The 26,456-nt window shown below is 45.1% G+C and overlaps 1 protein-coding gene across 12 annotated transcripts in view; it reads right to left on the reverse strand.

Moving 5' to 3' along the window:
* Positions 1 to 2,219: 2,219 nt before the first annotated feature.
* NFYA (nuclear transcription factor Y subunit alpha) overlaps positions 2,220 to 26,456 on the reverse strand; it is a 29,357-nt gene continuing 5,120 nt past the window's right edge. The window contains exons 2-11 of one of the 12 annotated variants that reach the window (XM_086923550.1): positions 23,180 to 23,306; positions 22,452 to 22,529; positions 21,469 to 21,615; positions 21,046 to 21,177; positions 11,639 to 11,744; positions 11,278 to 11,426; positions 10,654 to 10,827; positions 4,862 to 4,963; positions 4,218 to 4,287; positions 2,220 to 3,743 (exon numbers count right to left, since the gene is read on the reverse strand). In XM_086923550.1, coding sequence (XP_086779676.1) covers positions 3,727 to 3,743; positions 4,218 to 4,287; positions 4,862 to 4,963; positions 10,654 to 10,827; positions 11,278 to 11,426; positions 11,639 to 11,744; positions 21,046 to 21,177; positions 21,469 to 21,615; positions 22,452 to 22,529; positions 23,180 to 23,254 — 1,050 coding nt within the window. In that variant the 5' untranslated portion in view covers positions 23,255 to 23,306 and the 3' untranslated portion in view covers positions 2,220 to 3,726. Of the gene's footprint in view, positions 3,744 to 4,217; positions 4,288 to 4,861; positions 4,964 to 10,653; positions 10,828 to 11,277; positions 11,445 to 11,638; positions 11,745 to 21,045; positions 21,187 to 21,468; positions 21,616 to 22,451; positions 22,530 to 23,179; positions 23,307 to 26,456 lie in introns of all 12 variants that reach the window. The other 11 variants (XM_086923548.1, XM_086923549.1, XM_086923547.1 and 8 more) reach the window with 11 other exon arrangements.

The raw sequence follows: 26,456 nt of genomic DNA on the forward strand, positions 1-26,456 counted from the left end.
AAGGAACCCACTGATGTAGTTATGTAATGTCCTTTTTACCTCTTCAGTAGCTCATTGACACGAGGGGCGAAGAGATCTATGCCTATCTCGTGATACTTCGAAGACTCTTCCAGGACAACAATGTGCAATCATCCGGACCCAACACTAGGCGACACTTGTGCAGTAGTGTGGCTCACTGGTTAGAGGCGGCAGACCCGAGAGCAGAGGACGGCCCGGGACCAGGGTTTGATTCCCGACGCGGCAGGTTTCTGGACCAGGGTCAGCGGACTCGATAATTCTCTCGCCTCGGTGCCCACTCTGATCAGCGATCACACTCGGCAACTCTGGGCATAAGCTTGCCTCATCTGCACTAACGGCCCCACCAGACCGCTGGGGATGCCTGGTCTCACCCTGGAGATACCCATTAAGGGACCATCTCTCAGGGAAGCCAGGAAGGGTTTCGCAGCGATCGAAGCGCGGAGATACTCCTCCGGGAGTCGATCCTAGCGCTATATAAACTTGCAATTAAATTTTTTTAAATTAGGCGGCGATCTATGCACAGATATGAATTCAGCAGCCCTCATACCTCGAACCCAGAGATTCCCAACCAAGCATGCAGATATTCATTTCTTTGGACGTAATGTCTGTCATTCAAGGTGAATCTAATGTTAGCAGTAGATTTTACCATGCCTTTGGCTACCTGCTCTTCTACGCTTTTCCTGTCTGCCCCAGTGAGGTGCTTGATACCTTTTCCATTTCCTCCCAGCAGTGTGTATCATAAGAGAACACCTACAGAGTTGGCAATACACCAATGTCTAGTAGCCCTCAATGCCACATGATTGCCAGAATTGTCAATCCCAGAAATTTTCTGTACCAATTTTCACTATGTCTTTGAACATGGGGAGCTAAAACTGCGTTGATCTTTCACTCATTAACAATGTCTCTACACATAAATCTCTTTCTTGCACCATGAGCATATTCACCCTGTGATGGGCAGGCTTCTGGATTACCACAAGGTGTCCCCTTCCCCTAGGAGCTAGGGAAACATACGAGTCCTGAGATTGGTAAAGATTACCGAGGTCCGAGTCTGTGTGAGGAGATTCAGGAGGCATTGTGAAGAGCAAGACTGTGGAGGCATGCATGGGTGTAATGGTAGCATTAGTGAAGGGGCAAATCCTGGGTACGGGGGAAGTGGTGGTGGGTTTTTGGCCCGGTCTTAACCCTCTTGGGCACAGGAGGTGTAGGAGACTCAAAGGGTAACTCTTCCTTAAACATCAACTTCCGTTTCTTAGGAATACATAAGGATGTGAATGTGTGGGCTCAGGAGCAGAAGGCTTAGATAGGATCTTTCCCACAGAGGGGTGAATGTTTTTTGTGTATTCTGTGAAGGACATCGGAAAGCTGTAGCTGGATTCATCCCTCAGTAGTTGGCAGATCTGTCAAGAGTTGCATGGGCAGCCACTCATGGCTGGTTTTAGGCAGGCCTGTCACTAAAGACTTCAGCTCCTATGCTGGCTGTTAATAGGCCACTTGGCATTAAGGCATTGACAAATTGGCGTGGACGGATACCCTATGTGGAGATTTGCTCAATATTGAAGAAGGCTATCCAGGTAAAGCAGTGTCAGCTAGCGCAGCCAAAGGTCAGTGCATTTTAAGGCTAGACTTAGGGATTGATGCAGGACTCACTTGGGCGTGGATATGGTCTTCGCTTGGGCTTCCAGGCTGAACACTTCATCATTGGGCTAGTCGTCAAAAGCTTCAGAAGACATCACCTCTGGGCCGCCACCCATCTGGGAGGCTGGAAGGATGTTTATGCCTTCTTCCTACTCAGTGCCTACCAGATCTTCTAGGCCAGTGCAGTGAGTGGACTCTGAGAAGAAGGCTTGGCATTGCTTTCTATGATGTGCTCAATCAAAATGATAGCAAAAAACATGTGTTCCAAGGGGGAAACAAGCACAATGTGAAGGAAAGCCATCAGAAAAGATGCAAGCAAATGAGACGGACAAGAAAAGCAATCAACAGTACGTTAACTCAAAGCCCAGGTTATATATGAGTATTGCCACAAAATCTCTTTGGCAACATTCAACTAAAAGCAGTCTCCAGGCAACCGCTAAAAAAGATCCAAAATCGACCAAGATCTGTTCCTCTGATATCATAATGATTCGCTGGATCTCAAGATGGGAGGCTGGAACTGCCAAAACAACAGACAGAGACAGAGACCCCCCCAAAAAAAAAAACTGTTAGAAATAGTTGCTTTATTAACATTAGCTGGTAGTGTACACAGTACTTAAAGATACAGCTAACTGCATGAAAAATACCTTATTAAAAAACTATTTACAAATGCTCTTGCAAATCAAACTGTAGTACCTTGCACAACCACCCTATTCTTCCTGTGGATCCCTCTTACTTCAGTGATCCAAAGTTATGAGACTAGGTTTAATGGCACAGTTGGAAGTTCTAGGAACACCGTGGTCTAAGTTGGTACTGCCATCCTGCCTCCCTCACACACTCCTGAAACCGCCTTGGTTTTACTGGTGCAATGGGCGAGTTCTGTGGCCACCCTGCAGTGTCACCTTCATCTAACATGTAACTTCTGTATTCCACTGTCACCCTAAATAACAAAGATACAACACTCCTATTCAACAAGTAACAGCCTGCCGGCAACAGAAAGTATTCCAGGAACAGTATTCCCCCCCTCCCTCCTGAAGGTTAATGGTGACACAATGATCAGCAATGGCCTAATCTCTCTACCGGAACAATCTCTCCTACAAAGAGAGTGGCACAGTAGATAAATATTGTGGATGCCAAGTGCCATTAACATTTTAGTACTGGCCATACCAAAAATCAAAGTTTCTGTACGAATGGCTATTTATCAAAGAACAAAAACACATTTTCCCTACTGCAAAACATGAAACTACTTTTCCATCCAGTAATTCATAGCCAATACACAATACCTCCCCATAACTTCCCTTTTTCTCTCCCACAAATAAAGCTGTAGTTAAAATCCTGGGTTAGAGAGCAATACAGATGCAGCGCTAATCTATATCTGCATACAGTACCACTGCATGAAAATAAGGTCCTGGCAAATTAGAAGAACGACCCAAAGAGATCCCTACCATGGTTGGCAGTTCTTTCAGGCAAGTGCGCAAACCTTCAAGTAATGTGGACCACCCATTGTCCACATGGCCCATGCATACTCAAAAACAGTGAAGGAAGGGGATAACAAATGAGATTTCAAAGAAGTGCCTGAAGTATGCTCCACGGCTGACAAGGCAGGATCTTTTCCTGTTGTGGCCGACAAGACGTTAAACATTCTAAAAACTCATCAATGTTGGGAGCATTTGTGTGGCTGGAAAAGTCCGATGGTTTCAAGCTGAGAGAAGGCTCGAACTTGGAACTGTTTGGAAACGTAAGTACTCTAACAGTGCTCTGTGCTATAGAAGGGGCAAGCACTGAGCCTTAACAAATGAATGCTTTCCACCACATCACGGCCATTTGCAGAAGACTTTTGGGAAGCCAGCGCCCACTCCTTTTTAAAATGCCAAGCACATCTCCACAGAAAATCAAAATGGCAAACAGTTGCCCCTGTGTTGGAGAGACAACATGATATGCCTTTGTCCTTCCGCACAAAACGAGGGAAGCTGTTTAAAGTAGGACGATGAGAATGGTTGGGCGAGGAGATTGACCCTTTATCAGTCTTATGATCGGAGAGGTTAAGATACTCGGATCATCGTTGTCATTCCATCATCACTTCCGTGAGAATCCTACAGACAGGAACAAACATAAATATGAGAAATTAACCAGAGGTCGAAACAGATATGTCAAGCACACATCAAAGAAAGACCATCACCCATAAGCCCAGACCCTTCTTCCCTCCGCAATCTGAAAGTGAAATAAATGAGTGAACAGGTCATATTGAAGAACCCTTGAGCCCCACTATCCGCCCATAGACTAATTCACTTGGTGCAAAATATTAGTGCTTGAGGAGTACCGTCAATCCTTACCCACACAACTGTATGACAGCTATACATCAGGTGCCAATATGTGACTGACACCCTGCCCAGAATACAATTTCTCCAAAAGTTAACCCCGCATCGAACACCATCAGTGCACCCACTCCCTACACCAACAGTGCAGATACACTGTGCTCCAATACCTGACCCATCACCCACTGTATTTGAGTACCTGCACAGCACATGCTCAGTCTGTCCCTATACCTCTCTTGTGGTTCAGTATACCTGTACTCCAGGTGGTCATCTGCTCCCTGCACCCTCCCACCGTCAGAAAACACTCCTGCGACACTTCAAGCTGTCCATGAAAAACAAAATGCTAAGGAATGTGCACCTCAAAAAAGTACAAATTAACAACATAACTATCAAGAGGCTAGCCATTTTCTAATGAAAAAGAGTAAACCCAGCCCCAGTAAATATACCACTAAAACAAATTACTGGATGATATAATGTGCACTTAAGCTATCTGCATACGTTCCAAAAGAAAGGGATGGGGAAGGGAGGGAGGCTTGGGAAAGTGGGGACGGAGGGGTGAATTGTTTAACAAGACCGAATTTTTAGTGCTAAATAGTTTGGTAGGCCTGGCTCTGACCTTTATTCTTGCTAACCTTTTATTTGTCATGTTCACACCTGTGTGCTCATCCGAGATAGTGCTGCTACGATATAGACAACTGCTACAGTAGAGACAGTCTCTGAAAGCAAATACTGATCCTGATCAAACAATGTTTACCCACAGCTGGCTCCAAAGTCATCGTAAAGCAAACCAACAATATACTTCTATGACCAGACTCCTAAAAACTGACAACTACAAAAGTGATATTTCCCCTTTTAACAAAATAAAAACATATCAAATTAAATTAATTAGTTATTACATGCATATCTGAGCCATCTTTTTCCTTGGGCGAGAAGAAGCGGCCACCATCCCCTCGTTTCCTGGCCATAGCATGGCGATGGCGTGACTCATGAAGGTATTTCTGTGAGGGGAACAAAATCAGAAACCAAAAGCTTAGAGGCAGAAACAGCTAAATGAATATTGCACCATGATGTGAACCCAGAACAGACTCATGCTGCAAAACCAAATGCGCTAGTCAGAAGCAGGAAAGAACAAATTATCCTCCTTAGGCAACATACTTTCTGCTAGATACTCTTCGTGCAGATTCCTTACCTTTTGAACTCCTTCAGGTGTCACACTTATTCCAGAAACTCTTTAACTAGCAATTGCACCCACATGCCGGTAGGTGGGGATGTCAGACTCCATGTCAGGTTCCTCTCACCTGCCGAAGTGAGGATGCCATTCCATATATAGGCACCACAACTGCACGCTGACATCAGTTTACAAACAGTCATTCCACGCCCTTATTTGCAGAGCGTTCATAACAGACTCAGAACCATGATAGTGTGCAAATCTAACATGGAACCTTATTAACCCATAGAAAGACACTTCGAACAATGAGGACGAAGGCAGGTTGGTGAGAAATCTACTGTTAGCTTCAGTAATGCTCTTTCTGGTGTACACTTTAGCTAAGTTACTTGTTCTTCTAATGGCTACTTCTTACTGTAAATCCTTTACTTTTAGAACAGATCCCAAAGACAACATCTTAAATAAGAGGATATGAGGAATGCTTTTCACACTGGTAAAATGGCCCTTCTTGCAGATTTGAGAGCCAAAGCAGTACTCAGAAGGTGCTGATGGACCGGACAAATCTCCCAGTAGGCCACAAACTTTGCCCTATGTCCAGAATAAATCAGCTCTGTGGTGGAAAGCTAAGCTAACATGCGCTACTTCCTTGGGCTGATCAAATCTTTTCAGCTAGTTCTGCTAAATGTCCACACATGGAAGTGAAGGTTCGGGTGTAGAACACTGCCCTATTCTAGTGAGAACAAATGCTCCTGAAGAGGGAGAAGGAGCTCAACAGTTGGGGAAGAAGGAGGCTCAACAGTTGGGGAAGACTCCTGAGCAATCATAATGAGCTGAGCCCAATCCCTCATGACCGCCATTAAAATACTGGGGAAGCAGCGATAAAGGTGGAACATGTTCCACAGACAGTCCTAAGGAAGGCAGAACACGTCTCCCAAGAAACCTTGAGGCAGAAACTTTAGAGCACTAAAGCTCGACAATGAGCATTCTCAAAGGTGGTGAAAAGATGGGAAACAGCCTTTACTCCGAAGTTTTTACTTCGTAGTACATTTTCCACACATTTTTAAACATCGTAAAGTTTGTTGGCACGCAAGTCTTTACAATGCAAGACAAAACCATGCATTAGAAGATAATGAAAAGGGGGAGATTGGGGGGGGGGGGGGGGGGGGGTGTGGTCTCCCCCAAAAATATAATATGTTGGAATACTACCAAATGTAGTAAGAAAAATGTATTAAGAGGTTCGAGGCATATTGGCTGTAGATCGTATACTTGTGCATTGATCGCCATCTGGTGTTGGGCTCGGATATTTGCACTTTGATTTGGTCTTGGAAGAAGTCTTTGTAGTCATGAGGTAGGTGACTCCTCCTTAGGACTATAGTGCGCATGGGCATCGACTCCATCTCCAGATTGTTTTTTTCAGCCATCGGGTTAGGATGAGTATTGCTGCGCTCTGGTTTGGTATAGTCTTTGAACCTTTCAGACACGCAATCATTACCCCTCAACGGTATGGTTTTGATCCCGGGTATTCCCTTCGACACACATCGTTGAAATCCAAAAACTTCGATCTGGAGCTTAGACGGGGGCCGCAAGGCCAACCCGCGCCGACCACGCCAGCAGTCGATGGAACAAACTCAATTTAAAAAATGCCCCGGGTGTGGTGCTAAATTTCCACACACAGATCTACACGAGGTCTGTAATCTGTGCCTATCCCCCGAGCACGAATAAAGTCGCTGCGAGGCCTGTCGATCATTCCGATCAAAGAAAATGATTTGTGACCGTCGGGCTCAACGTCACAAGATGAGAAGAGGCACTAGCCCGGTGCCGGACATCTTCGGAGAAGGGTGTGAGTTCCATCAGCACAGCGCCGAACAAGAGGAAGAAATCTCAGTGTCTGAAGCAGAAGACTGAGATGGAGGAAGACTCACAGTTCGTTGACCTGGAGTGATGTGCATCAAGCCCCAAGGTTACTGAAAACCCCACAAAGGCTCCGGTATTACCTTTGCCCTCGGGCCTAGGGAAACATCAAAAACATGGTTCAGATGCCCGCCCTCCGGCCCGGCTATGAAACCGAAAGGTAAAGCCTCTGGCTCGGGATCGAGCCACCCCCAAAGTACTGAAACACCATCTCCGGCACCGAAAACCAATCCCAAACATCGGCCTGATGCTTCGATACCGGCACAGAAGTCATCTTCGGCACCAAAGGACTCTGACCCAAAATCTCACAAACCAAAAATTTAAGATCTGGCAAAAACGAAACCTAAATCTTCGGAGCCGAAACCGAATCATAAGCCTTCGGATCCAAAACCTTAAGACAAACCTTCAGAACCTAAAATAACAAAAAGACAAGCCTTTACACAAACCATTGGAGCATAAACATGCACTAAAGGATTCGGAACCAAAAAAATAAACCATTCTTCTTAAGGCTTTAGAGACTATCCAAAAAATACCCTCAGAAAAAACGAAAGAAAAGGACATACCAGCTAAAGAACTTCCTTTACAAGAGCCAATGAATCCCAAGCAGAAGAAACTGCATATTGATCCAACAACTGGATATCTTGTAGCAACCCTTCCTAAGAAACTGAAAGACTTTTCAGAGGAATACCATATACCTCTCAAAAAGAGGAAGGGCATGGGAACCAAACCATCACCCCCTTACATACCTCCCTCTCCTCCACTATTAATCCCAACTTAATATCTCCATATAACTCACCACAACCTCATTTCTCCCCTGAACCACAGAAGGATAATGACAGACCACTATGAGGATGACCATCACACCATACCACAGGACCCAGATCCATGGGACGATTATGATAAAGACCTGGATAATAGTAATGATTCAGACCTATATCCCTCCAGACATTCACCACCTGATGATAATATTGGATTCACACAACTTATCAATAGGGCTGCTCTATATCATGGAGTGGAATTACACGCTGACCCACTAGAAGAGGATTACCTCATGGAAACATTCGCTCCATCCCAGAAATCTACTAATACATTGCCAATGCTAGAAGGCATGTTAAAACACACTAATGAAGTATTCAAGGAATCCGTTAGAGCAAGTATACTTACCCCAAGGAGTTGGTAAAAAATATAAAGCTGCGCCTACTAACCCAGTTTAAATGAAAGGTCACACCAAACCGAAAAGCGCCCAAGCTTCGCATCCAGGAATCCACACCCATTGTCCAAAGGTAATGCGCTATGGATGAACTAGTAAGTCAAGTTTGCTTACGCTTTTATAAACCACTGAAACAGATACAGGTAGCCACCGCTAAGGAGGTAACTGCTGTATAGTCTATCATACGATCTACAGCTAATATGCCTCGAACGGAAATTGCTACTTACCAGTATGCATCTGTTCTTGGCATGTAGAGCTGTAGATTTGTATGCGCCCATCCGCCTTCCCGGATACCTTTATCTGTTCCAGTACTATCTTACTTAGATACATTACACATGGTCATCCTTTTCGATTTCTAATTAACTCCATCATAACTCTCCATGGCAAAACAATCTGGAGATGGAGTTGATGCCCATGTGCACTGTCCTCCTAAGGAGTCACCACCTACCTTGTGACTACAAAGACTTCTTCCAAGACAAAAACAAAGAGCGAACATCCAAGCCCAACACCAGATGGCGATCTATGCACAAGTATACAAATCTACAGCTCTACATGCCAAGAACAGATGCATACTGGTAAATAGCATTTCTTAATGTATACATTTTGAACAGTAGGTGGCAGCGTTACACTGTGATAGACTTTTTCAGAGACAGTAAGCGTGGTAAAGGTATGGTGGTAGTGGAAAGAGTGGTGAAGTGTGTTTCGAATATGAATGTAAATGCGTGGCGGTGGTATGCGTTGTGAAAAATGCAATGTAAAGACGGGCGTGTGAAGGAAGAAATGGTAATGTCTTACAACCTGAAAAGATATACTAAAGAACACCCCACTGGGCGAATACACCTTGTAACACCCTTCAGATGCCAGTCGAAGTCAGCTAGATGTGCCTGCTTAGTCTTTCTCCTGGCACAACACACATGATCTCCGCAATGTCCTGTTTGTTGTAATACCACATGGTACTTGTGTTGTCCATCAGGAATTGCACAGGACTGCCCTTGATAGAAGGCAGAAAGATGTTGAGGGCCAACCATATAACATGCAGCTCTAGAAGATTGTGGTGTGTGGTGCTTCTGTTCCAGAGGCCTTTAACTTCCACCTCGTCGGGAGTGTTCCACTCGCGTTCGGTTGACAGATCCACCACCACTCCGTGAACCCTGTGTAGGGTATGGAGATCAGCCTGGTGCACGTCAGGATAGAACCCTTTGTCCACTTTTGAAGGCACCAAGCTGCCTCATAAGAAACATGGATTTTATCTGAGCGGCATCCCCACTGAAGTTCGAAGTTCCACTGCAGATGTTACGGGAACAAAGCTGGCATGGGAAAGGGGTGGAAGCCTTACTGGGTCAGTAAGTGCTGGTGTAGCCCCCCCAACAAAAAAAACTGACTGGGTGCACCCACTCCAGCGGTGGAATATTTTCATTGGACCTTTGCCTTTACAGTGCATACTGTGTGAAATCACCCTGGAGCAGGAACGTTGGAGAGGGCTCCAATAGAGACTTCTTGTTTTTGCACAGAGATTCGTCCTTGGACTTAACCTTAAGATTTACTCGAGGACGGGGACCTCAAGACCAGGATAGGGAGCAGGAATAGGCACCCGACTTGGAGGTGCTCAGAGATGTAGAACTTTACCTCACAAGCCCTGATGGCCTTAATTCGAATCATGATTGGACATCACATTTATGACAGACAACTGCTTTCTGTAGATGAAACAATGTGAAGACTGTTGTCTTTAGGGAATACATCCCCATCACAGTATAATTGGGATAAAAAGAGGTTTTTGAAGTCTGCGAAGATGCGGCAAACTTTGGGAAGGTGCTCCAATTATGCATCGAATGGTTCAGGGGAAAAAAGAACTGTAGTACTGCGCAGGAGTGGTGCCATCCCTTCCAGAGAAAGGGCAAGGCTGCTGCAGTCAGATGACTTCATCAGCAGACAAGAAGGAGCACTAGCTGGGAAAAATTATCCCATATCCAGTCTAGCACTTGTGGGTAAATTCTAAAGAATTTGCAGTTAGAAGTATCCATCAGAAAAGTACAAGTATAAATCCAGTATTTGTAAGCGAGGTCACACAACAGTAGTCAAGACACAAGGAGCAGAGCGACAGGAGGCAACAGCACAGCCACGACAGTGCAGGCACCAGAGACAGTGCAGGCACCAGAGACAAGGTGGCTCAAAACAGAAATGGGGAAACTTGACTATAGTGAATTCTCAGTGAGTGCAACAAGCAATAAAAATACAATGTAAAAATACAGCACAAATCTTTCCATCAGAAAGAGAAATGTTCTGTAGGCCCCAAAACCTACATACCTTTGGCATGTTGTAGTTTCACTCAACTACCCATGCTACCACGAAAGACTCTGCACTGTATATTTCATCTCTGCATGCAACACCACTTCAAATCTTACCCTTCTCTCTTTCGGGATCTTGCCTTCCGCCTCCAGCTTGGCACGGGCTTGCCTCCTCTTTAGTATCCGGTGATATTGTTTTGCATTCACATAAAGTGGCTCCTCCTCCAGTAGTTCTGCCCCTGGCAGAGGAATCCTCTGTATGGCTGGCACAGAACCAGTTCCAGGTACCATCTATGACAGAACAGGAGACATTTTCTAATCAGTAAAAGTGCCACTGTTCAGATGCACAGTAAAAAAGGAAAGCGCAGGAGGGTGAGGAAAGTTATGTTTCTAGAAACAGACATATGACAAACCATAGGTTAATATTAAAGAAAAGGCACAAACAACTTGCTTCTGAGAACATGAAGCGCTGGCAACCGGTATCGTACAGTTAATAGGATACATCGCTCACCCCAAAGTTTAACGAGTAACACAACAGAAAGCGCAGCTGAAGTGTTATAGGAAAGGAATGATTCAAACTTCTAGTAATACTTTAGGAAAAACAGGAAGTCAAAGAGCCATAAAATGCAAAAAGCGCTTGAACGTTACTAACTGCACTGTAGTAAAATATGACTTGCAATCTTCAAATCTGTTATTCTGGGTAGAGATGCCCCATGTATTTGTGCTAGATAAAATACTTACCATCACCATGCCGCCAGAATTCACCATGTTGCCAGAGACCGGAAGCGTGACGGTAACGGTGCCTTGCCCACTGGAGGTCGTATTGGTGTTGCCTCCAGCTTGAACAATCTGTGCTCCTGCTAAGCTGGATGCCGGGATGGTGATCATGCCTGTAACAGGGACTGTAACTTTAAATAACAAAACAAGACAGAAATACACAAAGAACAGAGTAATAGCATTAATCCTGTATCTGTTCCAGTTATCATTCGGCCTAAACTGGCATTTGAAAAGAACATAGCACAAAAACGTCCATACGAATTTAGAATAGAGCTCCGTTTACAAAGTTCAAACTAGGACAGTTTCCAGCCCATGTCTGCAGTACCTTGCTGTAGGATGGTGCCATCAGCATTGACCGGCTGGTATACAATGGTCTGCCCTTCTGCAGTCTGTGCAACTTGTTGGCCCTGGACAGTTATCTGCTGCTGACCCTGATGGAACACAACCAAAGCATCAACAAGGATTTCAAGCACAGGGGAATAAGTATTCGGCATCTGGCTACTAAACTTAATGCTGGCTGAATAATGCAGAGTATTTTCCAACCCAACATTAACACTCGCAAAATGTCAACTACCTACCTGGTCTCTGCCTGAACTACATTTTATCTATATCAAACATTTTTATAAGACTAAAGAATTGTTGCCATGAACAATGCAGCACTGAGAAGGCGACTGATACGTATGCACAAATAACGAAAGGAAACACTAAACCATCCAATGGAACACTAAGAGAAAGGAAGGAATATGCTACTTACCAGTATGCATCTGTTCTTGGCATAGAGGGCTGCAGAGTGGTACATTATGAATAGATCGCCATCTGGTGTTGGGCTCGGATGATTGCACTTTGTTTTTGTCTTGGAGAGTCTTTTGTATCTTGGTGACTCCTCCCTTGGTTGGTAGTGCGCATGGGCATCGGCTCCATCCTTAGATTGTTTTGCCATAGTAGGGTTAGATGGAGTAGTATAGTAGAATACAGATAAGAATGCCCATGTAAGTGTATCTAAATAAGATAATGATAAGATAATGGTGGAACAGACACAGGTTTCCGGGGAGGCTGGGAGGGCATGTACCACTCTGCAGCCCTCTATGCCAAGAACAGATGCATACTGGTAAGTAGCATATTCCGTTCGAGGCATATGGGCTGCAGATGGTACATTATGAATAGACTATACAGCAGTTCTCTCCCTAGCGGTGGTCGCCCGTGTCTGTTGCAACTGTCTGAAACAATGTTTTTAATACTGCTTGTCCCACTCTAGCTTGTTGTGTTGTGTGCACATCTACACAATAGTGTTTTGTGAAGGTGTGCGGTGTAACCCAGGTAGCTGCTTTGCATATGTCATCTAGTGGAATGTTTCCCAAAAATGCCATAGATGCTCCTAGTTTACGTGTAGAGTGAGCTCTAGGAGGAACAGTTAATGTTCTCTTTGCCTTTAAGTAGCATATTTGAATGCATTTTACAATCCATCTGGCAATGCCCGCTTTGGAGATGGGATTGCCTTTATGTGTAGGAGAAAACGCAACAAATAGCTGTTTTGTCTTTCTGAAAGTTTGTGATCTTTCTATGTAGTACAATATGGCCCTTCTAACATCCACTGTATGTAGGGCTCTTTCTGCTACTGTTTGTGGTTTTGGAAAGAAAACCGGTAATTCCACTGACTGATTGATGTGGAATGCTGAAATTACCTTTGGTAAGAATTTTGGGTTTGTTCTAAGAACCACTTTATTTTGGTGTAACTGCATAAATGGTTCTTGAATCGTAAAAGCCTGTAGTTCACTTACTCTTCTAAGTGACGTGATAGCTATGAGGAAGGCCACCTTCCATGTGAGGAATTGTATTTCACACCTATGCATAGGTTCAAATGGTGGCCCCATTAGTCTGGTAAGTACTATGTTGAGATTCCAGACTGGGGAAGGTGGTCTTGGTGGAATGACTCTTTTGAGTCCTTCCATGAAAGCTTTAATTGCTGGTACTTTAAACAGTGAAAGATGTTGCCTGTTTTGTAGGTACGCCGCTATGGCTGCGAGATGAACTCTGATAGAGGTATATGCTAAGTTACATTGCTGCAAGTGTAGTAAATAGCAAATGATTTGTTTAGTGGATGCGTCCAGAGGGTTGATGTGCTTACTGTTACAGTGTATAGCAAACCTCTTCCATTTTGCTGCATAGCATGCTCTGGTGGTAGGACGTCTTGCTTGTTTAATGATTTCCATACATTCTGGTGGTAAATCTAAATATCCAAACTCTATGACCTCAGGAGCCAGATCGCTAGGTTCAGTTGTTTGGGATCTGGGTGCATTATTTCTCCATGGTTCTGTGTAAGATGCATGGGTAATAATTTTAGCTTTTGATGTGGTACTTGTGAGAGTTGTAGCAGCGTGGTGAACCACGGCTGTCTTGCCCACGTGGGTGCCACTAGTATCATTGTCATTGAGTGTTGTTGCAGTTTCCGAACCAGTAACGGAATTAGTGGTAGAGGAGGGAACGCGTAAGCAAATTTGTTGGACCAATTTATCCATAGTGCATTGCCCTGGGACCGTTGGTGTGGGTACCTGGATGCGAAGTTTTTGCATTTTGCGTAATGATGATTGGCAAACAGATCTATCTCTGGTTGCCCCCGTTTTTGGAAGAATGGCTGCAGTATTTGGTCGTGCAGCTCCCATTCGTGTACTTGTTCTGACTGTCTGCTTAGGATGTCTGCTATCTGATTTTGAACTCCTGGTAGGTGTTCCGCTAACAGGTAGATCTTTTGAGGAATGGCCCATCTCCATATGTCCTGTGCTAGTTTGGATAGTTGGAGAGAGTGTGTCCCCCCCTGTTTTTGAATATAATACATTGCAGTCATGTTGTCTGTCTGATCAGGACTGCTTTGCCTGTTATTTGTATTTGGAAAGCTTTTAGTGCTAGAAATACTGCTAATAGTTCTAGGTAGTTGATGTGCAGTTTCTTTTGCTGCACACTCCACTTCCCCTGCACTGTGTATTTGTCCATATGCGCTCCCCATCCGGAGAGCGATGCGTCCGCTGTTATTATCACTTGTGGAATTGGCTCTAGGAACGACCGTCCCTTGGAAATGTTTTCTGTGTTCCACCACTTCAGAGAGCGATACGTCCGGTCGTTTACCAACACCAGATCTGTAATCTGACCTTGAGCCTGATTCCACTGTGTCGCTAGACACTCCTGTAGTGGGCGCATTTGTAGCCTGGCATGTGGTATTAGCAGTATGCAGGAGGACATCATGCCTAATAGTTGCATAAACACTCGTGCTGGTAGTGAGTGTTGTGGTTGAAATCTTTGTATTAACCCGACCATTGTCTGTATCCTGATTGGGTTGGGGTATGCTATTGCCTTTTCTGTGTCTATCGTAGCCCCCAGATATTGCTGAATCTGGTTTGGTTGCAGGTGTGATTTCTTGTAGTTCACCGTAAACCCTAGGTGGTGCAGCAATTGAATTGTCTTCTGTGTGTTGTGAAGACATTCCTCTTTTGACTTGGCCTTTATTAGCCAGTCGTCCAAGTATGGGAAGACATGTATTTGTTGTCTTCTTAGGTGTGCTGCCACCACAGCTAGGCATTTTGTGAACACTCTCGGTGCTGTTGTGACACCGAACGGAAGGACTTTGAACTGATAGTGTTGTCCTTCTAAAACAAACCTTAGGTATTTTCTGTGGGCTTTGTGAATTGGGATATGAAAGTAAGCGTCTTTTAGATCCAGTGTAGAAAGAAAGTCCCCTTTCTTCAGTAAAGGGAGTACTTGTTGGAGCGTGACCATGTGGAAATGCTCCGAGTTTATGTAAGCATTGAGAGGTCTGAGGTCTAATATTGGTCTTAGGGACCCGTCTTTTTGGGGGATTAGGAAGTATAGAGAGTATACTTCTGTTCCCTGTTGATCCTTTGGGACCTTCTCTATTGCATGTTTTTGTAGAAGTGCTAGTACTTCTTCTCTTAATAATGTCAGATGATCTTGACTCATTGGACGCTGTTTGGGGGGGATGTTTGGTGGGGTAGCTGTGAGTTCCAGGCAATAACCATGTTGGATAATTTGTCTCACCCACTTGTCTGATGTGATGTTTTCCCAGACAGGTAGGAACTGTGCTAGACGTCCCCCGACTGGTGTTATGTGGTCTGGGGGGAGTTCTATGAAGTCACTGTTTTGGGGTTGAGGCGTTGCGGTTGTTATTATTTCCGCGGCCTCTACCCTTGTTGTTGTTACCTCTGTAACTTCCTCTTAAATTACCTCTGGGTGATGTTGGTGTGAAAGAGGTGGATTGCTGATTTGTTCCTGTATTCTTTGAGCCCCCTCTATAGGTGGATCTACGAAAGGAACCTCTTTGTGTTGGCTGTTGCAATGCTCCCATTGACTTAGCCGTTTCTGTATCTTTTTTCATTTTCTCCAAGGTCTCATCTGTGCTTGAACCAAACAGTGTTTTTTGATCAAATGGTTTGTTCAGTAGTGCCGTTTGTACTTCCTGTTTGAATCCTGAGATTCTAAGCCATGCATGTCTCCTCAACATTACACTGGTGTTTATGGATCTTGCTGCAGTGTCTGCTGCGTCTAGGGCGCACTTAATGGAAGTATTAGTTATTATTTTTCCTTCCTGTATTAACTGATCTGCCTTTTTCTGATGTTCCTTGGGGAGATGTGTGAGAGTTTTTCTAATTCATCATAATGTGCCCTGTCATAACGTGCGAGTAGTGCTTGTGTATTGGCTATACGCCAGCTATTTGCCGCCTGTGATGCTACTCTCTTGCCTGATGCATCTATTAATTTTGACTCTTTATCAGGTGGAGGAGCCTCTCCTGTAGATAATGAGTTTGCTCTTTTACGAGCGTTTGAGACCACCAGCGAGTCCAGGGGTACATGTCCTTTAATAAAGATTGGATCCTTTGGAGCCGCCTTATATTTTTTATCAATTCTTGGGTTTAACACCCTAGCCCTCACTGGGTCTTTGAATATTTCTTCTGTGTGACTGAGAAGACCCTTAAACATAGGAAGAGTACCTGATGTTCTTTGTGCATTAGGTAGCGTCTCTAACAGGAAATCCTCTATTTGGGGTTCTGTATGTATATCTACCTTATGATATTTTGCTGCTCTATTAATGAGCTGCGCAAATCCTGTGTTATCATCAGGTGGTGAAGGCTTTGAGGGATATAACTCTGGGTCGTTGTCTTCATCTGACCCTACGTCATAATTTTCCCATGGGTCATCCTCATCTGGGATGGTTTTGTCATCCCCTTGAGGTTCTCCCTCCCCTAGATCACTGTCTACATCAGACTGAGGTGTAGATGGTCTTGGTGTGGAAGGTGTAGGAATATTTGGCATAGTGTGAGGAATAGGAGAAGAGGGTGTGACTTTATGTCTAGGAGAAGTAGGAGGAGTTGTATTTGTCCCCAGTGTTCTCTTTTTTGAAGGAAGAGATTTATCTTCTGTCTGTTCATTCTTTCTCTTCTTCGTCACTACTTTGCCAGTTTGCGGATCGATAAACAAGATCTTTTGTTTGGGATCTGTCTGTTGCTCCTGAATCGGCACCGAAGGCCCTGGTTCCGAAAGGTGCTTATGTTTTCGATCGTCAGTGTTTGGTGCTTTCTGCACCGAGTGTCTACTCGATTCCGACTTCCTGGGTATCGAGTGAATCTTGGACGACGAACCATGTTTATGTTTCGACATGGAATGTTTCGGTACCGAGCTTTCCCTTGTATGTAGCCTCGGTGTCGAAGTCGATGTCGCCTTTTTCTCGGATCCGACATGGTGGGAGTCCGAGTGTTTCGGTTTCAGTTTCTGTTTCTGTTTCGTTGCCGGGCCCGAGGGCGGGGCGTCGGAAACTTTTTTCTGCGGTTTGACCGGGCTCGAAGGCGGGGTCGTTACCGCACGGGGTCGGTTTTTCGGTAAGGGGACGTCGTCCCTCACGGTTTGTTGCTCGTTGAGTTCTTCAACCTCCGACTGGTCCCCTTCCGACCCCGACTGATCCTCTTCTTCTTCCATTAGCTCATCTCCGAACAGCTCCGGGATCGCCTCCGACTGCATTCTTGAAACCTCGTGTCTTCGAGCTCGACGATTTCTAATCGTTAGCTTGGAGGAGAATGCTGCGCAGGCTTCGCAGTCCCTGGATTCGTGTTCAGGCGATAGACAGAGGTTGCACACCTCGTGTAGGTCCTTGTGTGGGAACTTAGCACCACACGTTGGACATTTCTTGAATGGAGTCCTTTCCATGGACTCCGGGCTTGACTGCGTCGAGAAAGTTCTTGTTCGTCGACGTAGGTCTAAGTTTTTTCTTCGATTTTGAATTTGCAACGCGTCGGAATGGAAATGAAACGTGCTCGATAACAATACCGTCGAATTGGAAAGGGAATACGCGCCGATAAATCACTTTTCTCTGAAGTTGATCTGGAGCGTCTCGATCCTCATCCGAACCCGATGGCGGAAAAAAACAATCTAAGGATGGAGCCGATGCCCATGCGCACTACCAACCAAGGGAGGAGTCACCAAGATACAAAAGACTCTCCAAGACAAAAACAAAGTGCAATCATCCGAGCCCAACACCAGATGGCGATCTATTCATAATGTACCATCTGCAGCCCATATGCCTCGAACATGCTATTTCCTTTTAATCCTAGTTATCTATCATACGAATGTTGAGTTAAATCATTAACACCTCAGCTTATAGGTATGATCTAAGAACACTGTCCCCTCCCCAAGACAAACGTCCCTCAAGTACATAAGCCAATCTCAATGTGGCGTTTGTTTAAAAAGTGGAAAATGAAACCCCAAGTCACAAATTCCAGTCCATCAAGGGGGGTGGGGCGGGGGGGTCTGCTGTTCAGGTACGCTGGTCCGGTGTCGTGGAGGACCTTGTGGGCGAGCATCTTCAAGGTGACTCTAGCTTCGATGGGAAGCCAGTGGAGTGTGCGCAGGTGCTGGGAGATGTGGCAGTGTCTTGGCTCAGCGTTCTGGATGTTCTGTAGCTTGCAGGTGAGGATTTTGTTTATTTCGGCACAGAGTGCATTGCTGTAGTAGAGTCTGCTGGTGACCAGGGCGTGAGTGACGGTCTTTCTGTGTTCAAGGGGGATCCATTTGTAAGTCTTACGTAGGAGGCTGAGGGTGTGGAAGCAGGAGGATGAGAGGGAGTTGATCTGGCGGTTCATTATGAGCTCGGAGTCCAGAATGAATCCCAGGTTGCATGTATGGTCGGTGGGGGTGTATGGGCTTCCGAGGATGGGGGCCACCAGGTGTCCACCACGAGGGGGTGGAGGGGGGAGGGAGAAGCAATTTCACTGACAATGAGTCAGTGGTCTTGCACGCCTGTCCACGCAGCAGCCGCCATTTAGTAGGGTCAGGGAGGGCTGGGAGGTGGGGAGGGGAGCTGGATTGGGCCGGTTGCGTTGGCCTTGCTGGACGGAAAGGGCCGCGGGGGCAGCAGCCGCAGGGAAAAACAGGCAGAAAAGGCAAAAAAAGAAAGAGTGGAAATAAGGCAGTGAAAGGTGCAAGAAAAGTGGGAGAAAGACAAAGAGTGAGAGGAGAAGATTAAATCCGTGGAAAAAAAAGGGAAAACGGAGGAAAGACACATTGTGAGTGAAAGGGGGAGATTGAAATCAGTGAAAAACAAGTGAAAAGGGAGAGAAAGTGCGCAGCGAGAGAAAGGAGACAGAGGGCCACTGGAACACCAGGGATGAGGCACACGTAAAACCTGCAGGTGGATGAGGGCCGCGAACACCAGCACTCGAGAGTGCGGGGGCAGGCCTCACTTTATGGTGGAGCTGCGGGGTGGGGGAGCAATTTCACAGACAATGAGTCAGTGGTCTTGCTCTCATGACAGAAAGGCTTCTTAAGATAGGATTCAAATGGTCACTGCAATGCTTTCAAATGTGTTACAGGGAATTGGTTTTCTGATTGGAGAAAATACCAGTCCAAGCCCTGCCATGAAGTTTTGGCATTCTGCATTTTCTGCTATAAGAATAAGTTTACTTGAGGTTGTTCCGAGATGAACCTCAAGAAATCTGGGCGTCTACAATAGCAAAATCTGTATATTTTAGAAATATGGTACAGATATGTGCCAGGAGGTACCTGTTGGAGGTATGGGTGCAGCGCTTTCATGTGAAACTTTTCCCTTTTTTTACTGAGGAATTTGTAGTTTGTGCATTCATAGTGTCTCTGAAATATGTAAACATTACCAAGGTAGATGCATTTGGCATGGTAATAAGTGCCACAGCCTGTTTAATGTACAGTGCCCTCTTTTTGCAGTTCCTTCAGAGTGAATGTTTTTAGTGTGGATACTACATTGCTCTGCGCTGTTTTCAGAGCACACCGCTAGCCACAATAGAGAGAAACTACGTTTTTGTTGTTATTTTCTTGCCAACCTTCAAGATGTGAAGCAATGAGTTTGTAATGGTACGGGTGAAGTCGGTTTGGGTGTTTTGATTATTCATTTGAACATTTAAACTTTTGTATACAAAATTTAAAAAACAATTGTTAAAGCGAATAATTTTAAACTAAATTAAAAAAAATGTTGAGTAATCCAACAGCCAAGTGCACAGAGATTAAGGATATAAGTGAGATAAAGGATACAAGTGAAAGCATAAAATATATAACTTTACAGAATATTAAATCCATCCAACCAAACATGCTACTCAATTAGCATGATTTAGGTCTTTTATATTCAAAGGTCTATGTCACAGACATTTCTTATAATGGAACTATTTTTCTCATTGCATAATACAGCAGTGGTTAAAAAGGAACACCTGATGCAGACTACAGAGAAGAAATCAGTAGCACATCACTGAGAAACTTATCTTTTACTCAATTTTGTTACAGCTCTCATATTTTTTAGGTCGGGCCTAAGGGCAGCGAGCATGCTGTATTAGGGTATGCACTGGAAGCTCCTCCCACTCTCTGGACATATTGGTCATTGGCTTGTGTCATTGTCCTTCATAAATGCTCGCTTCAGATTCGTAAGTAGGCTTGTTCGTCCCTTAGTACCGCCTTGTCTGCATTTGTCACCGCCCATAACAACTGGACCTTTTACTTGGCTTGTTACCCGGTCGGCGTTATATGTGGGTGAACACCATTTTGTATACTGACTATGGGGACAAACAATGGCAGAGAAGCAGGTACTACCTTTTCTTAAATAAAAAAAGAAATGTGTTTTTGTGGCAGTATTTGCATACCTGGAACAGGTTGACAGATCTGCACTTAGTTAACCTTACAAAAAGGCCGCAGTGTATCTATGCATAGTCCAAGACCAGGTAGCATGAACACTGGGGCCACAGAGACTAATGCAGGGCCTTTGCCATTGGCCTGGTCTTGTGCTCAGAGCTCAAGACACACAGACAAAGGTTGTGACTTCTGGTACTGTGGCACAGGGAGGGCCAACAAGATGTCAAAAGCCATCTCGTCAGGGATGTCATGTGTGGGACTAGTGCATGAAGAGGGTGCGAGTTTTTGAGAATTTTAAATGTCAGCGACTTTTACGTTTTGTTCCCATAGCTATAATATATATATTTCTCTCGTAAAAAAACTACTTTATGATCTCTCGTAGCCATAAACCCCTAGTGTACATGAATATCAGTCAAGCTCACAAAAACTAAAGATGCAAATGAATAAGTTTCCAGCGAAAGACACAAAGGCGCCCAGGTGAGCTATTCACATGAGAATTCTTGCGCCCATTCCTCAGGAGTGAATCCACAGCACGCAAGTGACTAAAACGTGTGGTCAGCTTGCACCAGCTTCTGCTTAAATTACCTGATTCTGGCCTGCAGTGACAGCAGTCTGTGGCTGCTGGATTATGATCTGCTGGGTCTGTCCCTGTTGCCCCTGCACCTGGACTGTCTGACCTCCTTGGATCTGTATCTGGCCCGGCTGTACCAGCTGGATCTGAGAAAACAGAAAAGAGAAACAAGGAAAAAACTAGAGCCACTGCATTACCGTTAATAAGAACTTCTACAACCCACCCAACTGTAAAGTTCTATTTTCGGCAACTAGATAGCAGCCAACTACTAGTTAGACTGAATAAAAATGTGCAGCAAGTAGGTAGACACCGCCCCCCCCCCCCCCACCACCACACTAAAACGAAGCAGACCACAACCTGCTGAATAATTGACTACAAACCCCACAGCAAACATGTTCCAGTCGAGTTTGTAGTAGGTCTGTGATCAGTGTTCTCACCTGCTGTAGCCCCTGTGCCCCAGAAACAGGCACCTGCATGATGGTTTGGCCTTGCCCACTGGTCATTGCCTGCACCATGATGGGCTGTCCTGTGGATGTGATCAACTGGCCACCGCTGACTTGTACCATGAGAGGTTGACCCTGAACCTGCAGCAGCAGACAGATAAACAAATCAATGACATTAGCAATTCAAATGGTGGAAGTGTCAGACAAGGGCAAGTGTATGCGATGACAAAAGCAAAATCCAAAGTTAACACTGCTGAGAATCCTTAATTTGAAGAACTGGTATCTAAGCCTTCAGCAGAGAGGTTAGAAACAAACAGTTTTTCAACGCTCTAGTGCCGACCAACCAGCTAAGCGAAAAACTTCAATTTTTAAATGTGTTTGTCTTCTCTCAAGATCTTAATGTCGGCAAGATACGAGCTACTCTGTGCTAACTGCCCTATTTAATTGATCACTTCAAAACAGAGAAGTTAAAAACTATGCGACCTCCCATTTACCGCCGCCTCTTCACTCACACTGAATTACTCAAGTGTCCTGGTCTTCCTGGTAGAATCTCAATAACCCACTCTTCCATCTGTAGAATAGAAGTATTCAAATTAAATCTGTTCTCCCATACTTGTACAACCAGTTAAATCTCCACCAGCTGCAGTGACTGCTCTCACTCCTCGTAATGGAGATCTTCTATGAAGCACAAAGTCACAAAAAACTATGTACATATTATTTTGAATCCCTTATGACATGTCCTACAGACATCTCGTAATAATGAGATCAGCCCCACTTTGCTATGCTCTACCACATTGACGTACTAATACTTTCACTTCTGAAGATGGGTATCCAAGCAGATGAAAGCATGTGCGTGTATGTGTGGCAAGCCAATGATATGCAACATGGAAGACTCAAACACATATTTGGAAAAATGAGGTGGTGGTGACCAAGGCATGGGCTCATGCAATTATGAGACACAGGGAGATCACCACTACCTGCAGGGTCTGGACTTGCTGGCCTGAGGTGGAAGCCACCTGCGCCTCTGTCTGTAACTGGACAGCAGTGACTGTACCCTGTGGCAGGAATAGGAAGAACAACAACAGCTACAATCCAAGTGTCAGCAAGAGAGCATAATATACTATGTCTAATTCACAAGTCATTGCATAACTACGGCTTCAGGCACCTCGCTAAAAGAAAGTCAAAAGATTAGCATCCCAAGCATAAACGGATATTAGTCATGACCATAGAAAACAACTTCAGAAAACATTGCCTTGGGCTGGTTACTGATGCGAACACCGAGACTAGCAGCTGGAGTCGGAACTCAGACCAAGCATTTCTGAACACGTGGGTGGGTCAGATGGCTTTTTCCATAAAGAGGTTTAAATTCCAGGGCCCTCGTTCCTGGCCCAAAATTGCTGAATTCCTTGTAATTAAACCAAGGTTCGTCACCAATATTACCACTTGGGTATCACAGGTCTGACGTCAATCTTTACAGGTGAGGCCAGGGTGGGGAACCACCCGTCCCATGAAACTAACCCTTCGCCTACATAAAAGTGTTCCTGCCAGTGGTAGAAAGGTTTCGAAATGCTCGTAACCCCAGCATGATGTATCATAGCTTACTTCCCTGGTGTACCGCTTAAATCACATGACAAGTCACAAATCATTGTGTCCCAGGTCTCAAACACACAATTTGCAATACACTTGAGCATAGAAATACCCATACCTGCTGCTGGATCTGCCCGGCCTGCACAACAATCTGTTCAGTGGCTCCATTGCTGTTAGTCGTATACTGCTCCATGGCCTGAGGCTCTCAATGCCACCCTTACACAGTTTTAACCACAGCAGAGCACCTGAGAAAAAAAACATAAAACCATTACATTATGGGGGAGCTCGTAACACTAAGCAAAATACAAGCTTTTCATGTTATAAACGCCTACTAGAATAATAAAATCATTGGAAATAACATTACATGACCTTTAGCTCAATACTGAAAACAAGCGATATGAAACAGCAAGGTATGTGACCCAGGTGACGCATGAAAAACAAATGAAACCTTAAATGAGGCTTGTGCCCATTGTGACCATTCTTAGCCTCTATCAAACCTACCAGAGCAATGTTGTCTATACCTTCAGCAGCTGCTAAAAGGAGTACTTTTCAGAACATTGCAGCGCATCTGTCAGAGTTGATAGGATTTCCCCTCCAGCTCACGGAATTGTCGTTAACCTCTAAAACGTAACACTTTGTACTGCCAGCAGTAGCTGTAAGGTATGCATGAGTGTTGTTGGTACTCCCAGCTCAAAGACCAATGGTTCTTTACAGCTTATTATTATTATTATTATATTCTTATATAGCGCCAGTTTCGACCCCCGAAGGGGTATCTCCGCGCTTGCCTTGGGAACCCGTCCTGGCTTTTCCCTGTGAGATAGCCCCTACAGGGCATCCCCAAGGTGAAAGCCAGGCATCCCGCCGCGGGGGCCGTTGTGGAGATTAAGCAAGCTTAATGCCCAGAGTTGCAGAGTGTGAACCCATGATTAGGTCAGGCACCGAAGCGAGAATTATCGAGTCCATGGACATTTTGAGCTCAAGACCCTGCTGCGTCGGGAATTGAACCCTGGTCCCGGGTCTGACCTCTGCTTCAGGGTCTGCCTGCTCTAACCAGTGAGCCACACTTCTCCACAAAAAGAAGTGGGCATGCGCGCGGTAGGCTGTAGTGGTGTCACAAAAAATACAGCAACTCAACACCTCAGTTGGTAGGGAAAGCAAGTATTATGTACTCTACCAATGATGCCTCACTGACAAGACTACAGGTGGTTCAGAATACGGCAGCACGGATGGTCCTCAATGCTCCCCCAAGGACTCCTTCCCGCCCTCTTCTAATGAAACTGCACTGGCTCCCTATACGTCAAAGAGTTAAGTTTACTCCGGGCCCCCTTCAACGACTGTCGCCGACCTCGCCAGCACCCACGCACTCGCCTCCACGAACTACATCCTCCTCGGGGACCTGAACTTCCACCTCGAGAACAACAACGACGCCGGCAACTCCATCACCCTGATCGACAACCTCAGCCTCCAACAACTTGTCACCTAACCCACCCACGCCGTCGGCCACACGCTCGACCCAGTCTTCACCACAAGCACCCACGTCGCCTTCAACCACACCAGCGAGCTCCACTGGTCTGACCACTGATGCATCCACTTCACCTTCAAGACACCAACCACGCACCACCGCACCCAACAGCTGCCCCGCCACTGCTGAAGCAAAGTTACTGAGGACCAACTAACCTCAACCCTCACCCAGAACCCACACACGGACCCCACCGAGACAGACGCCGCCCGAAACTTAAGACAGTGGATCCACGACTACGCCAACACCCTTGCCCCGATCAAGAAACCCTCCATCAACCACCCCAGCAAGAAAGCCACATGGTTCCCCGAAGAACTCCAGATCTCCAAACGAGCGTGCCAAGCTGGCGAAGATATGGCTCCACGACCGCGCACCAGACAGCCACGCAGCCTACAAAGACGTCATTCGCAGACATCACCACCTCATCAGAACAGGCAAGAGATCGTCCTTCACAGCCAGACTGGAAAACCACACACACGACAGCAAAGAACTTTTCAACATAGTAAAGGAACTCTCCACTCCCAACACCAACGACATCCCACCCTTGCAAGATCTCTGCGACTCACTAGCCACCTTCTCCCACCGCAAGATCGCCAACATACACAACAGCTTCAACTCCTCACCCGCCCCGACCACAACAAACCACACCCCGAACCCACCTGCACCAACCAGCTGGCCGCCTGGTCCCACGTCAACGACGAAGAGACACGCAAGGTACTGAACTCCATCCACTCAGGATCTCAGTCATACCCCTGCCCACACCACGTGTTCAACAAAGCTGACGCAACCATCGCACCCCAATTGCGGAAGATCATGGCTGGGCTTTTTATGTGGAGGGATTTAAATATGATGCAGCATGTTTTGAAAGTCCGTATGATCTTACCCTTGCCTAAATACCGGACCTTCTTGTTTTCCGTACCCGTGTAATACGCCGATATCTAACAACTTTGCTGGCGTTATACTCTGCCAATACCATATACCGGAACCCACATGCCAGGCCACTAAGACTATTCCCAACTACTAACCTGTTTTTATTGAATTAGTCTTAAAAAACAGTGCCCGCCCTTTTTGAAGTGCCACACTTCCGAGTTTAAAAACAAAGATGACATAAGCTACCCAAATTTACTCCCACTGACTAAATTACAAATATCATTGTGCACTGCTTCTCAATTAGACCGGTCTTAAAGATGTCAAATACGCTACAATGTAGACAATGGTTTTTATAATTAGTCTTGTAGAAATAAGGCAATAATCCGCTTAGCAATAGCTCACATTGTATAAAGTGAATCTCTGTTTGTTAAAGAAAAAAACGCTTGAATACAAACCTATGAATATAGTGGATAAAACTCTCTAAATGTAAATGTTGTATTAACAGATCCATATTTTGAAAAACCTGACTTTTGTTGGAAAGCAGTACAAATTATGATGAAGAATTGCAATGAGCAAACTAATGTAAATAGGTATGCAGTACTAACTGAGCTTTTTTTCCTGCTTTACCTTCCTCTGGCATGTCAATTTGATCACTTGGAATTGTATTGGTTTGCTCTATCTGATTTAACTTGATTTCCTGAATTTCTTCTGGTTAATAGTTAAATTAACTACACTTATTGTTTCATAGACAATCTTCAAAAACACTCAAGCATCAAAACCACATAGGTGAATGCTTTTTTCCGCTTGGTATTCACCTCTTCTTATGTTCTAAGCTTGTCACCGCCGCTCTTCCCTACACTGATCACCAATCAGAAACTTCAATTTAGAAGTGTTATCACAAATCCTCAAAAGAGTATTTCCTTTTCCTTCTCTCTTTTCACATATCATATTTTGCATGGAAGCAATGGACTAATTAAATCGGAGTCTTTTTGCCTCACTCTAATCA

Source organism: Lissotriton vulgaris, chromosome 5 (genome assembly GCF_964263255.1).
Source record: "Lissotriton vulgaris chromosome 5, aLisVul1.2, whole genome shotgun sequence".
In the NCBI taxonomy this organism is placed as follows: Eukaryota; Metazoa; Chordata; class Amphibia; order Caudata; family Salamandridae; genus Lissotriton; species Lissotriton vulgaris.